Source organism: Saprolegnia parasitica (genome assembly GCF_000151545.1).
Source record: "Saprolegnia parasitica CBS 223.65 unplaced genomic scaffold supercont2.6, whole genome shotgun sequence".
Lineage (NCBI taxonomy): Eukaryota > Oomycota > Saprolegniomycetes > Saprolegniales > Saprolegniaceae > Saprolegnia > Saprolegnia parasitica.
Window position 1 is genome coordinate 302,313 of NW_012156400.1, and position 16,163 is coordinate 318,475.

The window sequence follows — 16,163 nt, forward strand, 5'->3', positions numbered from 1 at the left end:
GCAGAGCGGATGCTACTCGTTGGGCGACGACGATGGCCCATGAAGCGCACCCAAGCCACAATCCCAACGCTCCTTGCGTTTCTCAGCGGCCGTTGAAGCCGCCAGCACAACCCGGGCATGGCTTCAAGTATCGCTTTTGTCTTCATATCGATTCGGAAAGGTTTTAGACTAACCGTTTAAGGGCTGTATCGTATTATGAATACATGCAATAGTAGAGGTATGCATTGCTAGAGGATTGGGATATCACTCGGCCCTCGACTCGGACCGTGTATAGGGTAGCCGCGGCGCATAAAAATAAAATACATTTCGCATACAAACACCGAGTGCAATTTTTGCCACTTTCTCGGTGCGGGAGCGCCGGAATCTTGGATTCGCTCGTTCGGTTGCTGGTTGGCGCATCGACCGCCCATTCACATGCTCGCGTCGACTGCCTGCGGCCTCTTCCTCGAGCTCGCCCTCGCCGGCCTCTACGTGGCCGCGCCGACGCTCACAGGGCGCAGCGAGGTGCTGGCCCACGACTGGGCCAACGCGCTCGACTTCAAGCAGAGCCTCGCCAGCGTCGTCGTCCTCGCCGTCTTGCGCACGATCCTCTTCGTCTACGTTGTCTACGTCACGCGCAAGTCGCTGTACCGCTCGACGCGCCTCTTTGTCTTCCTCGTCGTCTGCGCCCAGCTCTGCGTCCTCGCGCTCCTCAGCGTCCTCGTCGAGATCTTTGTCAACGACAGCATGAGCTTTCGCGTGTACCATCAAGACGCGTGGCACTCGACGTACTGGTGGACGGTCGTCGTGCTCTCGCTCGTCGCTACGAGCTTTGAAGTGCTGTGCGTCATTGGCCGCAACCGCGACCGCGAGCGGCGCGGCAACGCCGAGGAGGAGAAGATCGAGGCGCTCCTGCGCGAGAAGGCCGGCTTGCCAAAGCTCTCCCACTCGCACTCGATGCTCGAGAAGGGCATCCTCACGCTGCGCAAGAAGATTGAGCTCGACAACTGGCAGGCCAAGTGGACGTCGCTCATGGCCAAGTTTCGTTTCCGGACGGACCCGACCTTTGACGCAATCCTGCGTGTGTACGCACACAAGGACGACGCAGCCGCTCGCCTCGAAGCCGTTGCCGACGAAGATCCAAAAGACTTTGAGTTTTACATTCCGCAGCTGTGCAGCTTCCTCCTCCTCGGCGCCTTCCAGCAAGCGACCGACGGCGACATTAGCCTCATCCTCCTCGACAAGTGCAACAAGTAGGATCGCGACCTGCCAACTACGATGTTGCTCATGCTCGTTTAGGTCGCACGTGTTTGCACAAAAGATGCGCTGGTACCTCGAGTCCTTCTGCGTTGGCAGCCCCGCGTACGCGACGCCCGAGAAGCGCCTGCGCGTGCAGATGCTCATCGACGAGATCTCGGTGCGTGGCCTCGAGCCCTCGGAGCGGCTTCTTGTCCGCCAGGGCTTTGGCGAAGCGCCCGAGCCATCTCGCCGACGCTCGAGCGGGGCGAGACGACCGAGGACGAAGCGCTTCTCGTGCACTCGGCAGACGAGACGCACTACCAGACGTTCCCGTCACTCTCGCCGCGGGCCTATTTATCCTCGATGGAGGCCGGCGACTATGCGGCGACGCAGACCAACCCGTTCGAGCTCAACGCGATGTTCATCAACCGCCTTGCCGGGCTCTCGTCGAGCCTCCGAGCGATTCCTCGCGTCTTCCGCAACGAGCAGCTCCGCGAGTGGCTCTCGGAGCTGCAGTCGCTCTACCTTCCGAGCCTCTCGCTCTTTGTGCCCGTGGGCAACCCTTTCCACCGCATCAAGCGCATTCATATCTCGGAGAGCTTTACCTTTAGCACGCGGGTGGGTGCTCGCGCTCGTCAAAAGTGTCTCAAAGATGATATGTAGGAACGCGTGCCGTACCTGCTCTGCCTCGAAGTCGTCGACTACTTTTCGTATGCGACCAAGCCCGTCGACCGCTTTGCGCAGTTCAAACACCGCTTCCGCCTCTCGATCGGCGGCGCCGCGAGCAAGCCACCGACGCCGTGCGACATGAACAACAAGTCGCAGGACCCGGGCAAGCTCGGCTTTTGGAGCGAGGCGGCCGTGCCCGAGACAACGCTCTTGGACGGACTCCTCGATACGCTCAAGCCCAAGCCGCCGACGCCGCTGCCCAAGACGCGCCCGGCGTCGTCGCGCTCGGTGAGCGCGCACTTAGAGCCGTTGCACCCAGTGTCACCGCAGCGCACGTCGAGCTACGACTACCCGTACCCGCCGCAGTTTTCGCCGCGGGCCACGTCGCGCCCGGCGCCGATCCAAGTGCCGATCGTTGTCATGGACGCAGACGTGACGTCGCCGACCAAGGATTGTCTGTCGCCCGAGCATGCCAACACGCGGCTGCGGCGCGTCGACAGCACCGACCGGTACTTGGCGACCTCGCGCTTTGAAGACGACCAGCTGCTGCTGGCGGACAAGCCAGCGACGTACTCGCTACCGCCGCACTCGAATGGCGAGCTGCCGTGCGTCATCTTCAAGGAGCGCTGGGAAGAGAAGGAGGCCCGGCTTCGCGCGCTCTCGCCGTGGGGGCACCTCCCGTCGTGGCGGCTCCTGCCCGTGATCGTCAAGGCCAACGACGATTTACGCCAAGAGCAATTCGCGTCGCAGCTCATTCGGCAGTTCCACCAAGTGTTCCAGGAAGCCAAGTTGCCCGTCTTTTTGCGGCCGTACGATGTGCTCGCGACGTCCTCCACCTCGGGGCTCGTCGAGGCGATCGCTGACACGATTTCGCTCGACTCGCTCAAGCGCAACCACCCGAACTTTGTGTCGCTCTCAGATTTCTTCGAGACGCGGTTTGGCGACGTGACGACGTCGTCGGGCCAGGCCGCGCAAAAGGCGTTTGTCGAGTCGGTCGCGGCCTACTCGATTGTGTGCTATTTGCTGCAGATCAAGGACCGGCACAACGGCAACATCCTCCTGGACGCCGAGGGCCACCTCATCCACATCGACTTTGGCTTTATGCTCGGCAACAACCCGGGACAAGTCCACTTTGAGTCGGCGCCCTTCAAGCTCACGGGGGATTTCGTCGAACTCATGGGCGGCCCGCGCTCGGCAGCGTTCCGCCGGTTCCGGTCGCTCTGCGTGCGGTCGTTCTTGGTCGCGCGCAAGTACCGGTACCGCATCACGCTCCTTGCCGAGATGATGATTGCGGGCAACGAGGACCTCCCGTGCTTTGCCGGCGACCCGCGGGGCACGATTGACGCGCTCGCCGAGCGCTTCCGGCCCGAGCTCAGCGTCAGCGAGTGCGAAGACTTTGTGCACCAGCTCATCGACACGTCGCTCGACAACTGGCGCACGCGCTGGTACGACAAGTACCAGCGCTGGTTCGTCGGCGTCTTTTAGATAGTACGATCCGCAACAAAACCACTATAGACGCTTTCTATCTTTGAGGTCTCGTCCTCCTTGGCGGCATCGCTACACATTCGCTCGTCGTCATCGCCGCACATCACCTGTAGTTGGTCGTGTGCGGGGGGCTAGGGCTAGGGATATAAGATATTCTTATTTTCTGGAGGGAACTATCAAACGGGAAACTCGCGGCAACGGAGGCCTTCAAGCAAGTGTCCATAGCGTAGGACCTCGAGATGCAACTGTGGTCCTGCGCGACGAACGACTCGACTTGCACGCACTCTGCACGAGCTTTCGAACAATGACTCTGCAAAACGGTGGACCGGCGCCAACGAAACGTTCAAAGACGGAGCATGGGGCCGCTGCCCAAGCCTCGCAGCGCGGTGCCGTTGCCGCCACCGTCGCCACCGCCATCCAAGGGCCTTTCCACGTCGTCGACGGCAGCGACAACGGTCATCAAGACGAAGAAGAAGATGAAGAAGACAAAGCACCCGCTGCAGAAAGGCCGCTTCACTTGGGGGCTGCGCATGCGCGCCAAGAAGCAAGACGTCGCTGCACGTATGATCCAGCGGCTCTTCCGCAGCTACGCGGCCCGGTGTCGCCACATTGAGAACCGGTATCGCGTGCGCATGGCCATGACGCGCGTCAAGGCCCTCCACGTGCTCTTCGACCGGACGCACTGGCAGCAGGTCGACTTGCACGCACTCAAGCGCGCCGAGCTCGAGGATCTGGCGCTCCGGCTCGAGATCCCGGGGCTCACGGGCAAGAAGGGCCAGATCATCCAGTCGATCCAACACTGGATCGACCTGCGCCTGCACGTACGCGACGTGGCGATTGAAGCTGCGACGCGCGCCAACGACAAGAGGCTGCAGGGTACCAAGTCTATTCTTTCTACCGATACATACAGCATGCTCCTAGCCCAAGGCGGCGTGTACGTGCTGGCCGCGACACCCGAAAGCCGACCTACCATTCTACGACCGCTCAGTGGTCGCACCATATCGGCTGTAGCTGCGGTGCGGAAGACTTCTAGAGCCTCGCGCGTCTCCTCTCACAATGACCGTCTAGAACTTCGAGTCGGAGGCCGTGTACGCCCTGGACACGACCAAGGGCCTCGTCTGGCTCTGCAAAACGTCGGGCTTGGCGGCCCAAGTCGGACTCTGCAGCACCCTGCGCGACGACGACGTCTTCACCGACCCGTACGCAGCGCAGTGGCTCGTGACGCCTGTCCCGATGCAGACGCTTCGCATGGGCCACATCCAATCGCTCTGCGTCGGCCACACGCATGCGGCGGCGCTCGCGTCCACGGGCGAGATGTACACATGGGGCAACAATCCGTACGGCCAACTCGGCCTCGACCACGCCGTGCGTGCGCGCCAGCCACCGTTCCTCGTCGGCGTCACCGAGACGTTCACGACCATCTCGATTGGCGTCGGCACGCAGCACTCGCTCGCCGCGTGCGACAACGTCAAGGAGCAGAACGGCGTCGTCTATGCGTGGGGCGGCAATGCCCACGGGCAGCTGGGGCTGGGGCTGGGAGGTACACTTGCTAATTCTCTTTTTCTGTGTCTTTTGAATAATGCCGGTAGCCAACGCGACGGTGTCGACGCCGCAGCGGGTCGTGGCGCTTGACGGCAAGAATGTGCGCAAGGTCGCTTGCGGCGCCATGCACTCGCTCGTAGCGACCGACACGGGCGATATGTATGCGTGGGGCTGCAACGACGGAGGTCTCGGCCTCTTCCATCTTGGATAACCAGCAAACCACGCGAGTAGGCCGCCTTGGGCTTGGCACAAGCGACACCCGCGTCTCCGAACCGAGGCGCATCGAAGGCCTGTCGCCGCCGTTCCGCTGTGCGATCGCGGTGGCGTGCAGTGCGTGGCACTCGGCTGCCATTTTGGCCGAGAGCCCAGGCGCAAGCGTTGGGACGGTACGACCTGGCTTCTTGATGATAAGATCTCTCACGTCGGTCACATAGGTGTTTACATGGGGCACGGGCGTGTACGGCCAAGTACGGCGACGTATTGCAAGCTCGTGGTGTCTCATGAGCATGTCTAGCTGGGGCTCGGCAGCAACCAAGTCGCGCAGAGCCCACAAATGGTGCCGCTGCCGCCAATGAAGGCGCCAAGCGATCCGCTCGAGAGCGTGCGAATGATTGCATGTGGCTTACAGCACATGGCCGCACTGACGGTGCAAGGCCACCTGTACACGTGGGGCAGCAAGGACGCCTTTAGCCCCCTCCCACACCTTCTCTCTGCGAAGCACCGCTCCCCAGGCCGGATAACGTCGCGTGCGTCGATATTCGTCGCAGAACCCTCCCATGTGACTGATTTCTAGTGGCTTGCGGCGCATCGTTCACGATCTTTTGCACGCTACCCGTCGACGAGGTGCTGTACGAAGCTCCGACGCGCCACTTGCTGTGGCAGACCAAGCGCCTCCAAGTGCCCACGCTCGACTTGAGTAGTATACCGACGGAGATGCGACTCACGTCTGCCGACAAGGTCGTACCGCGGTACGTGCGGCGACGGCTTGTTGTCGGCGGGCGTTTTGACGTGGAGAGTAGACTGCAACCCGAAGCCGAGCGGTACGAGAAAACTCAAGCCGCCCAGGAAGAAGACGATCGCATCGAAGCTGTCGATCTCGACGCATGGCTACACCCGCGGTACGCCCATGATTGAACGACGCATCGATCGCATGGGCGGTGGCAGGTGCCGTCTGTGCTGGTTTTGCACGGGGTTCCAAATCACGCTGACAAAGCTCAAGCTCTGCCGGATCTGCAAACACAACCGCGAGTTTCACGGTATCTCTCGGGCGCAAAGGAGCGAAGCTCATTGGTCTAGGGCGTCGCGAGGGTCCCATGACGCAGTACGAAGCCGTGCGCAAGGTCCAGAGCAAGTGGCGGCAGCGCCAGGGCACTCGGTTCCTCCATGCTCTCTTCCTCGAGCGCATCCAGCGCGTCTTCTCGATCCGCCACAACGCCTTCTTCTACTACAACACGTGCAGCCGTGCCAAGACGTGGGTACGACCAACGTTGCTGCCCATCAGCATGGACTGCCCGATACGAGACCCCGATGACGCCTATGTGAAACCACCGCTCACACGCGATGACGCTGCAAGCGTCATTGCTGGCCTTTACCGTGGGTGGAAATCGCGCAAGAAGCTGGCGACCGTCCTGCGCGCGCGGTTCGAGAAGTGCACTGATCGTCAGGGCCGGACCTTTTATCGAGACCGCTGCACGAACGCAACGCGCTGGGACCTGCCATTGCAGCGAAAACGCACTCGAGAAAAGCCTGGTGCTGCGATCGCTATCAAGGCAAAGCGGCCGTCAACCCAAGACGACGCAATCGTGCTGCTCCAGCGCTGGGCGCGAGGTGTGCTCGGTCGCATGGCCGTCGCGCAGCTCGTGCGGCGTCTCTACCGCGCGCTGCTAGACCCATCGACAGGCAACACGTACTACTACAACACCCGCACCAAGCAAGTGACGTGGACGAAACCGAGGTGCGATGGTAGTGTGAGCTGCATCTTCAAAACGGATGGCATCGATCGTAGGTGGCTCCGAGATGCTGGCCAGCAAAAGCGACGGCGTCGACGGGCGCCGTTAACGGAAGACGAGGCAGCGTCGACGTTGCAGCGCACGTACCGCGGCCGCCTCGCACGCCGCCTCCTTGCCCAGCTGCTGCAAGAGCGCTTTCAAAAGTGTGGGACCCGACAGCGCAACGCTACTACTTTGTCGATGCGGAGACCAAGAACGCAGTGGCGAGCGTCCCAAAGGCCGTCCACGGCATCGGCACGCTCGTGCTGCCAAAAGTGCGGCGAAAGCGGCGGAAGAAGAAGGTTCTGACGCCCGACTCGGCCGCGATCTTGGTCCAAACGGTATATCGCGCCCGCCAAGCCCGGCGCGTCGCGGCCATACAAGCCAACCGCGTGGTACGCACGATGTGTTGCGGTGATGGCGTGATCAACACACGGCACAGATTGAGCAAATCTGGGATCCATCGTCAAAGGCCTTCTTTTACCACAACAAGCAAACGCACGCCGTGTCGTGGACCAAGCCGCCGTTCTGGGTCGACAAGGTATGTCACGCTGACGTTGCACATATCACTTTGGCGCGTAGGTCCCGACGACGACGACGACGACAACTACTACTACGACAACTACGACGACGACACTGCTGGAGAGTACTGTGGCAGCAGTACCCACAGCATCGGCGTCAGAGCACGCCGCGACGCTGGCTACGAATGAAACGGTGACACCCACGAGTCGCCCACATCGGCGGCGAGCGTACTGCATCACGGACGCCAACGAGGCGGCCGTGCTGTTACAGACGCATTTTCGGCGTCGGAACGCTCGCGACCAGTGCAAAGCCCAGCTTCTCCAGCGGTTCCAGCGGGTGTACGACCCCAACACCAAGCGGTACGTCGTGTGTCTGTCATGGACGACTGTCGACGGGACTAGGTACTTTTACTATGACAAGGAGACGAGCGTGTCGCAGTGGACGGCGCCACGCATGCTCGAGACGCTCCAGAAACGAACGACCAAGCACGTGAGCCAAGACACGGCGGCCGTCCGCATCCAAGGTGTCTTCCGCCTTCGCCGCGCGCGCCGCGACGCCATCGCCCTCGCCCAGTCCAATTACGAAAAGGTCTACGACGAAGCCATCCACGCGTACTACTACTTCAACACCAAGACGGGCGAGTCGCAGTGGACAAAACCAAAGTGCTTTCGGAACGCGGACGCTGTCTTGCACGTCCTCGTGAATGCTGCATCGAGCGAGCCGTCACAAGATGCAGCGTTGAGCGTTCCACTGCAATAGCGATACAGTGCACTTCAAGTGGGCTCCATGGCCGCACGTTTTCGGTGTCAATACTGGATTCTCCGTTGTGCACACGTTGCCAGTGGGACCGATGGACAAGCCTTCTGGATCATTGTAGTCCAGCCAACATACCCGTCTACTTAGTTGGGTCCCTGCCCTGCACCAACAACTACTTGTTGTAAGAGCTCGAAGACAAGGGAGGTGAACGACTTGTATAGTGAAAACATCAAGCGATGCAACTAAGCGTCGGCGGTTGCCGCCTCGGCAGGACGTGGCGATTCGCTAACGAGGAGCTTGGCGACGAGGCCGAAGTGGTCACTGGGGTACAGCGTTGTGTCGTCGTTGCAGCACTCGGTGCCAATCACATTGATGGTCTGCGGCGTCACCTACAAAAGCAACATGACCATCCACAGCTTGGACATGGACGAACCTGGCCGTAGACAAAGACATAGTCGAGCGTTTTCTCGTCATCCACGTCCTTGGTCGGGGCTTCGAGCCCCTGGTGGAATGTCTTTTCTGGCTCTTTTCCGTGGATGAGTTGGTGCGCGCTGCGGAAGCCAAGCGCTTGAATCGCGCGGTAGCAGTCGCCGTTGGGCACGCAGTTGAAATCACCGACAATGACGATGCCTGCGATCGTCTCTGTCTGCATCGCGAGAAGCCACTCGATCGTCTTGGTAATCTGGTCGGTGCGGAGGCCTTCTTCGTCGCCGCCCGACGACAAGTGTACGTTGGCAACCAGCACGACGCTGCCGCCAACCGTAAGCTGGACGCACTGGGCGACCTTCCAATCGCTCAGGATGAGCGTGTCATGAGCGGCGGGCGCGAGCTCGTCCTTGGCAAGCAGCGCCGTGCCAAAGACCCAAGCCGAGCCGAGGCCCACAAAGGTTAGCGCCCGAAGGATTGGGCGATGGTAAATCGCTTGCGTGAAGCGGCCCAAGATGGCGCCGAGGCAGCGCTTGTTGAACCACGCGCAGCCATCGTAGAAGACCGCAGCGAGCGGGTTGCCGCACCGAAAGAGATAGCCAAGAAGCGGAATCGCCTGGATGTAGACGCGCGCACCCGGCGACGGAAACGCAGAAAGCGCCGCGTCTTGCGTCGAGAGGAGCGCGCGAAGCTCGTGGTGCTGGCCCCAATAGTGGCCAATGTTGACTTCTTGGAGCGCAAAGACGTCGGCGCCCGTGCGCGTCAGCGCGTCCTCGAGGAACGGCCGGCGCTCGTCCCAGCGGTCCAGGATGAAGCGGATGTTGTACGTGCAGAGAGTGAAGCTACTATTCGCCATGGCGCGACTTTAAAAATGAAACCAGTTTGCCCCATGAGTTTGCCTTGTTGAAGTACTATGTTTTCGTGATCATTTCTGCAACCGCCAATCAAAAGCTGCTGGTTGCGTAGGATTCCCGGCACGGTCTGGTCCTACTGAGTACGCGCGTTCGCCGAAGCGTCTTCAACCCGGAACTAACGGCGCTTCGAGTGTGTGGCTCTGGTGCTACCAGATCCGAGCCACCACTTGACGCGCTCAGAACGACCAAGCCTTCGTCCCCACCGCAACAGCTCACCGCTGCAGTTGTCATCACCAGCGCTGCCGCTACCTTCCTAAAGGCTCGTCAAATGTGTGCATGCGCCAAGGCTGCGCGTTGGTATCACGTCATTTCCGACGCCGACCATGTCCCACGTGTACGACATGCTATAGACAAGCAAGCGGCGATAAAAAGGGCAGGTCGAGACATCCGCTCGGACCCGACGTTGTCTTCGCCACAGCGCAACGGACAAAGAGCCGCTTGTTACTGCTTTGCCAAGTCAACGGCCCATTGTCTATTGCGCTGTGGCGAGGGAACGCATACTGTACAGAGACAGCGCGAGCTGAGGCAGTACTAATAGTAGTGCCTACAGCTGGCGGGCGCTCCAGCGAACGGAGACGTAGCAAAGGGCGGCGCTTCGAGGGGTCGTTTGCTGGTATCGTGGTGCGCAAATGCAGCGAGACAAGCAGGCGAGATACATTGGTTTACTACTAATAAGGTGTGTGTTCTTGTTGTCGGGATGTGGCACCACGAGGGACGCGAGCGCTTAGTTGATCACGTCGACGAGGAAGTCAAAAATATCCGTGTTGCGGATCGCAGTTTGGATGTCTTCCTTCTGCAGCGTCCGGCGCTTGTTCTTTTCCGAGTAGCCCCATGATCTCAACGTAAGCTCGAGGATGAACATCTCGCAGGCCTTGGCGAAGAGCACGGGCGCCTCCGCGCTGATCATGCGCACGTCCTCGTCCGACTTCATGATACGCTTGATGCGCGCCAGCGGCAGGTCGTTGTGGTTCTTAAAGTCTACGTCCAGCAAGTGAGTCCTTGTCCAGAAGACCGAGTGCGAGTACCTTGCTCGCTGCCGACCTCGAGCTTCTCCATCTCGGCCAGCTGCCCTGCCCAGAAGACCTTGAGCTGCGCCTCCATCTGCGCCATGTGGGCAGCATGCTCTTCCTGCGTGAGCTGGACGACCTGGCCTTGTTCCTCCATCTTCCTCACGGCAAATGCGTCTGTGTCCATCCAGACAAACCGCGCATCCGGATGGTACCCTACATCACGCCGTTTGTATACCCCACGATTGTTCGACTTGTAAAGTTCGAATCGGATCAAATACAAACATCAAGTGCAATGAATCGGGCTTCGACCATCCGGATAACGACCGGTTTCTCGCCCGCCTACAGTCTAAACCCACCACTCTTTGCCACGCTAGCGCCGCACGCGTGAAGGGCCGCACGAGTATCTTCTTGGCGCTGATGGCACTCGACATCCCATAGGCTGTTCATTTCGTACACCTTGGGCCCGCTTGATGTGCTCTTGGCTGGCATCGTGCGATGTATGATGGGTACATACAACGACCTAGTACAAAATCCTCCGTGTTGGGTGCGTTTAGCCCACAGTGGCCAAACGTGGCAGCCGGAGACGCACGTTGAAGCGACGATCACGACGACTCTTGGTTGGTCCCGACCATGTTCTTCCAAATGAGACCCGTGCGCTCGGCGGACGTGAGCTCTCGTCTCGGCTTGAGCACGGTCGTATGGCGGTTCACGCGCGGAACGAGGATCTCGGTGACGGACGGGAACAAAAAGTCTTTTGGGCGCCCGTCGTCGTCCTGCGCGACAAACCCGGTTGGGTCGTACGTCCGCAAGAGCTGGGCCTTGGCGCCACCCGAGTACGCTTCGCCGCAGAGGATTGAGACGGGCGCGGCCGTGAGGCGCACAGCTTTGCCGCTCGGGAGCTTGGCGTTGCGTACGATGCGAATGGGTTTCGAAAGCGGCGGGCCATCCAGGATGTCGCGCGGCTTGTCCAAGGGCGACGGCTTGGTGCGCCCTTGACCCATGATGTCGCCATGCGCAATGAACCGCAGATTGTCGTGGTCAACAACGAGCTTATCGAGCCACTCTTGGTGCTCCTTGGCCTTGGCGTCTTCCATCTCCTTGGCGAGTCCGTCGCCGACGAGGTGCACGGACTTGAAGTACTCGACGTTCGGTGTGCCGTCTGCATTCGTACCGCCAAAGATCATGTCTTTGGAGGGAAGACTGTCGAAGGCCGCTTTCGCGCCGACATCGACGGTGTCGCGCTCGACGGGCTGGGGGTGGTACAGATTCTCGATCCACGGCGCCGAGAGCTCTTCGCAGCGCGCGGCGCTCGGCGCCTTCTCGTGCTTGTAAAACTCGCTGGGCTGGCGCGGCGGCGGGTACACAAAGCCGGATGGCGTCGTGTACAACGCTTTGCTGGTGCTTTCGGCGATTTGCGCGAGCCTGTTTTCGTCCACGAGACTCCACGTGAGTGAGTTGAACTCTTCGCTGTCCGTAAAGGTCGCGTGCCGGTCCTTGGCGAGCCGGGCGCGCATCGCATCCTTCTCCAAGTCTTGGGTCTAACCAGCTCTCTTGAGCGACGACATGTTGCTGGGCTCTCTCTACCCGAAGCTTCTGTCCGCTGTAAATATACACGGGCGCATCGTCGCGCGGCGGCTCGTTGGCCTTTGCGGCCGCAAACGCCTCGTCCGCCACGGCTTTTTCGCGCCTACACACGTTAATGTCATCCAGCCACGACGGTATGCGATCAACCGGCGCTCATCGACGTAATCTCTCGGCTGCCACTCGCGCTTGGCTTGGTCGTACGCGGGGTTGCTCGCGTCTGTCGCGGCCTTGAGGCGCAGTGAGCTGTGTGGGGAGTGGTGCTTGGTCGCCGATAAAGAACTTAGCGCGGCTTGGACCACGTCTTTGTCAAGACAGTCCAACGTCATGCGTCGGGGAACAGCGACGTGGCCATTGTCGACACCATGAATGTCTTCGAGCGTAATGCTTTCGCCGTACTTGCTTTCAACTTCCAGTAGCATCGACACGAGCGGAAACAAGTCCAAGTCGCGCAGCTCCGCGAGGCGGCTCGCCTAGTATGGACTCTTATCCGATATCCACCTTGCACGCACGAGTACCTTGCGAACGTTTTGGAGACGGTTCAGCGCTTGGAAGCAGTTTTCTGACACTTTGGAGCGCATGTACAGCTCGGGCCGCTTGATGATGTCGGGCAGCGGGTCCCGCAGCTTGATGCGCTTGAGATCCACGTCGAACGCCGAGTAGAGGCGCTGGGAGAAGCGCACGTCGTGGTTGGCAAACATGTGGTACCCGCCTTGGACGTTGGGTCCTCTGCGGGGAATGCTGGCGTGGGCCACAGCCATGCCCGCCTCCGCGAGCCCTTCGAGTACGATCATGCGCAGATCCGTGTCCAGCACTTGGAAGCCCGTGAGGATGTTGAGGTCGCCGGCGTCGGCCGCCTGCTTTTGCATCGGTGTGAGCTGGTAGGACCGAAGGGGTGCACCGGGCAGCGCCGCGCCATTGACCTTTTCCATCGCCCGCGACACGGCCTGGACAGACTCCGTGTCGTCGTAGGGCACCACGAGCACGAGGCGGCTAAAGAGGCTGCGGTCGGCCGGCGCCTGCAAGGACGGACGCCGCGTCGGCTTGATCAGCGGGAAGCCCAACGTCGCACCGAGGTGCATCGTCGAGTTGTGGCTCAGGTATGCGCCCGGCACGCGCACGAGTTTCTCGACCTATCCACCACCAAGGTGCAGGCTCGCTCCCCACAACTCGGCAGCGTGTACCTGAGACAAGTCGTCTTCGGCGTCGTCGGTGCCTTCTTTGGGCGGCTGCCGTCGCTTGTGCTGCACAATGTCGGCGGCAAATTTGAGCTGCAGAAAGGGTCCTTCGTGGTTGGGTCGTAAATGCGTCTACGCAGCACATGTCATTGCATCAAGTGGGTTTCGCCATCTTCTTGAGACAAACTGTGTTGAGCAGCTCGTAGAAGCGAAAGGTCGCGACACCATGCGCGTTGCGGTCGCCCGCCTGCTGGAAGAAGAGCGTTTGGATGTCTGCCTTGGCGATGTCGTCGACAGCAAAGATGTCGAGCGGACGCGCATGCTCGTCGCCGACTTGCTTGCCGGCAACGAGGCCCTCCCACTTGTGCACGAGCGCCTCGTAGGCCTTCTCGAGGCGCACGTCTCGGTCGTGCACCTCGACGAGCACGTGCCCCGCGGCAAAGCTCTCTTGCAGCGCTAGCCACTCAAAGTGGCCACAGAGAAAGGTCGTTTTGAACTGCCACGCGACCGATTTGCCCTAAAGGATTGACGGAGGCTAGGGAACCTATAATGGCGTGCACTCGTTACCTGGAGTAAACCGGGTGTCCGGACGAGACGGTGGTTGAGGAAGCGCATCGACGCGTACGCCGGAGCGCAGCACTTTGTGAGTGCTGTAAACGGCGTCGGCGTGATGTACTGGTACAGCGGTTTGGCGCTGACGGTGATGCCAGGAAGGTGCGTCGCCTTGCGCAAGTGGAGGGTGAGCGGGTTGAGCGCCTGCGCGCGCTTCGCCGGGAGGAACCCGTGGTCCGTCTTGATGCGGACGATGAACGACCGCAGGCCGGCCGCGGGAATGAACGGCACGCACGGCGACAAGGAGCTCTCCTTGGGCAGCTCACCCCACGCGCACTCGACGGTTGTGTCGCCGCCAAGAAGTGGACTCAAGTCGACTTCAAAAAACGAGAGAAAGTTGCGGCCAACGCCGCTGACGGCAGTCGCCTGCGAGGGTGAGTGGTCGACCAAGAAGAACGTCACAATCGGGTTCTCGTGGAGCTTGATGGCCATCGCCTCGGTGATTTCCATGTCCGGTACATGGTGCTCGTAGCGAAGGAGCTTTAGCTCCGGGAGTGGCTCGCTCCCGCCTTCGACGGGAAGCGCGCGGCTACTGCGCCGGTCGACGACTGCGAGCTTTGGGCTTGCCTCTACTGTCGTGCTCGCCACCGCGTGCGGCGGGATGGCCGGCGCCCACGTACCCACGGGCTATGCATCCCCGTCCTACAATGAGTCATGCGCGGGTGGGATTCATTCCTACCGGTGTCGCCTTTTTGCTGCCGTCGATAAACTTGTAGCGAAAGCTGGGTGTCATAAGCAGCTTGTCGTCGATCGCCGCGTCCAAAACCAACGTGACCTTGGTCCGCTTGGCGTCACCACCTTGCACCCAAGACAAGACAGTGGTGAGAGGACGCGTGGCATGGCCACTGTACCGTGGCCGTGGCCTGGCGCCGCGTCGACGTGCGGCGTCGTCATGCAAACAAAAGCGCGCCGAAAATAGCAAACACCATCCTCGGTTTCACAGTCGGTTTTCCCAACGCGATGCCAGGCCTGCTCTACAGCACGGGACTGCTCCTCAACGGCGACGACTATCGCGTCGCCGTGCACGACGTCGAGCCCGCAGGCGTCGTCGTTGTCGCGACCCAGACGTCCAAGAACGTCGTCTTCTCGCGCGCGTTCACAAAGCAAGAGCTCACCGCCGCGGGCTTGACAAAGTCACCGCTCGACTGCGCCCGCCTCGCCGAGTCGCTTCTCTTTGTCGTGAGCCCTACGCAGGAGCCGCAGCTGCATTCGACGCTGCCGGGTGTGCGGCAGCCCGAGCCGATTGCGAGCGGCGCGGCCGCCGAAGTGTACTTGACGACGACGAGAGTGGGGACCGAGACGTTTCTGGACGTGCTCCAGCGCGGCCTCATCGTGCTCTGCAAGGAAAAGCCCATGGGGCTCAACGCGGTCGCGATGCTAGGAACGTGGCTCCTCGAGCACAACCCGAGCCAGCCGCTCGTGTCAAGATCCTCGTCGTAGGGTGCCAATGGCGCATCTATTCCTGCGTTAAAATAAGTTGATTCTATCCTATCAATATGGTCCGTCCGGCGTCCTTAGCTCGTGCACGAAAAGAGGAGAAAGACGCTGAGGAAGGCGGACGCGATCGTCGTGACGCTCATCGAGCGCAGGCCGAACAAGCCCTCGGTGCACTGCGTGTTTTGGAGGTGGCGCACGACCTTCCACTCGGCACATGTTGTCAACATCGTTCGCCCGCAAAAGCTGCTCGACCGCGTGGACGCACTGCTTCTCGCACTTGTGCTCATACTGGCGTGCACGGTCGCCGCACATGGGTGCCATCGCCGCGTCAATGGCCAAGCACGACGCGGACTCGGTCAAGTGCAAACTGGAGGCGTTGAAGGAGAAGGAGGAGCTGCTGCTGCTGTTGTCCCGGGCGCAGACGAGGTGGGCGGCCGCGACAAGCAGGAAGAAGACGATCATCGGCGGCGACGAGTGCATTTTGTGCAGACGGAGCAAAAGGAAGAATGCACTGGACCCACTGCTGCGCCAGTCTCGCATCCGCGCACCACCTGGCGCGCCGCTACATGGCTGGAGTTTGAACTTCGACGAAGTTTTTCCGAAATTGCTCTTGGACCACTTGGCATTTGTATGGATCGCGGTCGCGCTCGAAGTCCACGACCGATATAAAACAGGCCGTTCTCTGCACAGTACTTTATGTCACACACGCAGGATTTGTCTAATTTTCAAAAATCCTGTCGACGGCGTCGTTAATCGCACGCAACTTTCACGCGCCCCCGATGGCGACGCGGCAGCCGAGCCACACGGTCATGCCCGACAATTGCA

General features: G+C 60.7%; 7 protein-coding genes across 7 annotated transcripts; 3 read left to right on the top strand and 4 right to left on the bottom strand.

Annotated features, from left to right (window-relative positions):
- Positions 1-360: 360 nt before the first annotated feature.
- On the top strand, positions 361-3,372 carry SPRG_02436 (hypothetical protein; the record flags this gene model as incomplete). Its single annotated transcript, XM_012341012.1, has 4 exons — positions 361-1,232; positions 1,279-1,429; positions 1,480-1,836; positions 1,882-3,372. Exons 1-4 carry the CDS (start codon positions 415-417, stop codon positions 3,370-3,372), a joined length of 2,817 nt encoding a protein of 938 aa, XP_012196402.1. The 5' UTR covers positions 361-414.
- A 356-nt stretch (positions 3,373-3,728) lies between these two features.
- Positions 3,729-8,194, top strand: SPRG_02437 (hypothetical protein; the record flags this gene model as incomplete). Its single annotated transcript, XM_012341013.1, has 16 exons — positions 3,729-4,248; positions 4,294-4,388; positions 4,441-4,912; positions 4,962-5,099; positions 5,146-5,300; positions 5,349-5,381; positions 5,429-5,660; positions 5,708-5,882; positions 5,934-6,032; positions 6,079-6,170; positions 6,211-6,868; positions 6,920-7,006; positions 7,054-7,297; positions 7,345-7,443; positions 7,485-7,783; positions 7,826-8,194. The coding sequence occupies 16 exons, from the start codon at positions 3,729-3,731 to the stop codon at positions 8,181-8,183; spliced, it is 3,756 nt and encodes a 1,251-aa protein (XP_012196403.1). The 3' UTR covers positions 8,184-8,194.
- Positions 8,195-8,378: 184 nt separating this feature from the next.
- On the bottom strand, positions 8,379-9,462 carry SPRG_02438 (hypothetical protein; the record flags this gene model as incomplete). Its single annotated transcript, XM_012341014.1, has 2 exons — positions 8,379-8,569; positions 8,614-9,462. The coding sequence occupies 2 exons, from the start codon at positions 9,460-9,462 to the stop codon at positions 8,423-8,425; spliced, it is 996 nt and encodes a 331-aa protein (XP_012196404.1). The 3' UTR covers positions 8,379-8,422.
- Positions 9,463-10,143: 681 nt separating this feature from the next.
- Positions 10,144-10,703, bottom strand: SPRG_02439 (hypothetical protein). The gene is made up of 2 exons (XM_012341015.1): positions 10,546-10,703; positions 10,144-10,498 (listed from the first exon to the last, which is right to left on the bottom strand). The coding sequence occupies exons 1-2, from the start codon at positions 10,682-10,684 to the stop codon at positions 10,245-10,247; spliced, it is 393 nt and encodes a 130-aa protein (XP_012196405.1). The 5' UTR covers positions 10,685-10,703; the 3' UTR covers positions 10,144-10,244.
- Positions 10,704-11,132: 429 nt separating this feature from the next.
- Positions 11,133-14,807, bottom strand: SPRG_02440 (hypothetical protein; the record flags this gene model as incomplete). The annotated part of the gene is made up of 9 exons (XM_012341016.1): positions 14,753-14,807; positions 14,581-14,699; positions 13,857-14,528; positions 13,477-13,806; positions 13,296-13,421; positions 12,630-13,244; positions 12,262-12,584; positions 12,115-12,217; positions 11,133-12,068 (listed from the first exon to the last, which is right to left on the bottom strand). The coding sequence occupies exons 1-9, from the start codon at positions 14,793-14,795 to the stop codon at positions 11,133-11,135; spliced, it is 3,267 nt and encodes a 1,088-aa protein (XP_012196406.1). The 5' UTR covers positions 14,796-14,807.
- A 47-nt stretch (positions 14,808-14,854) lies between these two features.
- On the top strand, positions 14,855-15,432 carry SPRG_02441 (hypothetical protein). The gene has a single exon (XM_012341017.1). It carries the CDS (start codon positions 14,862-14,864, stop codon positions 15,339-15,341), a length of 480 nt encoding a protein of 159 aa, XP_012196407.1. The 5' UTR covers positions 14,855-14,861; the 3' UTR covers positions 15,342-15,432.
- On the bottom strand, positions 15,339-15,800 carry SPRG_02442 (hypothetical protein; the record flags this gene model as incomplete). Its single annotated transcript, XM_012341018.1, has 2 exons — positions 15,339-15,544; positions 15,591-15,800. The coding sequence occupies 2 exons, from the start codon at positions 15,798-15,800 to the stop codon at positions 15,416-15,418; spliced, it is 339 nt and encodes a 112-aa protein (XP_012196408.1). The 3' UTR covers positions 15,339-15,415.
- Between the last annotated feature and the right edge of the window lie 363 nt (positions 15,801-16,163).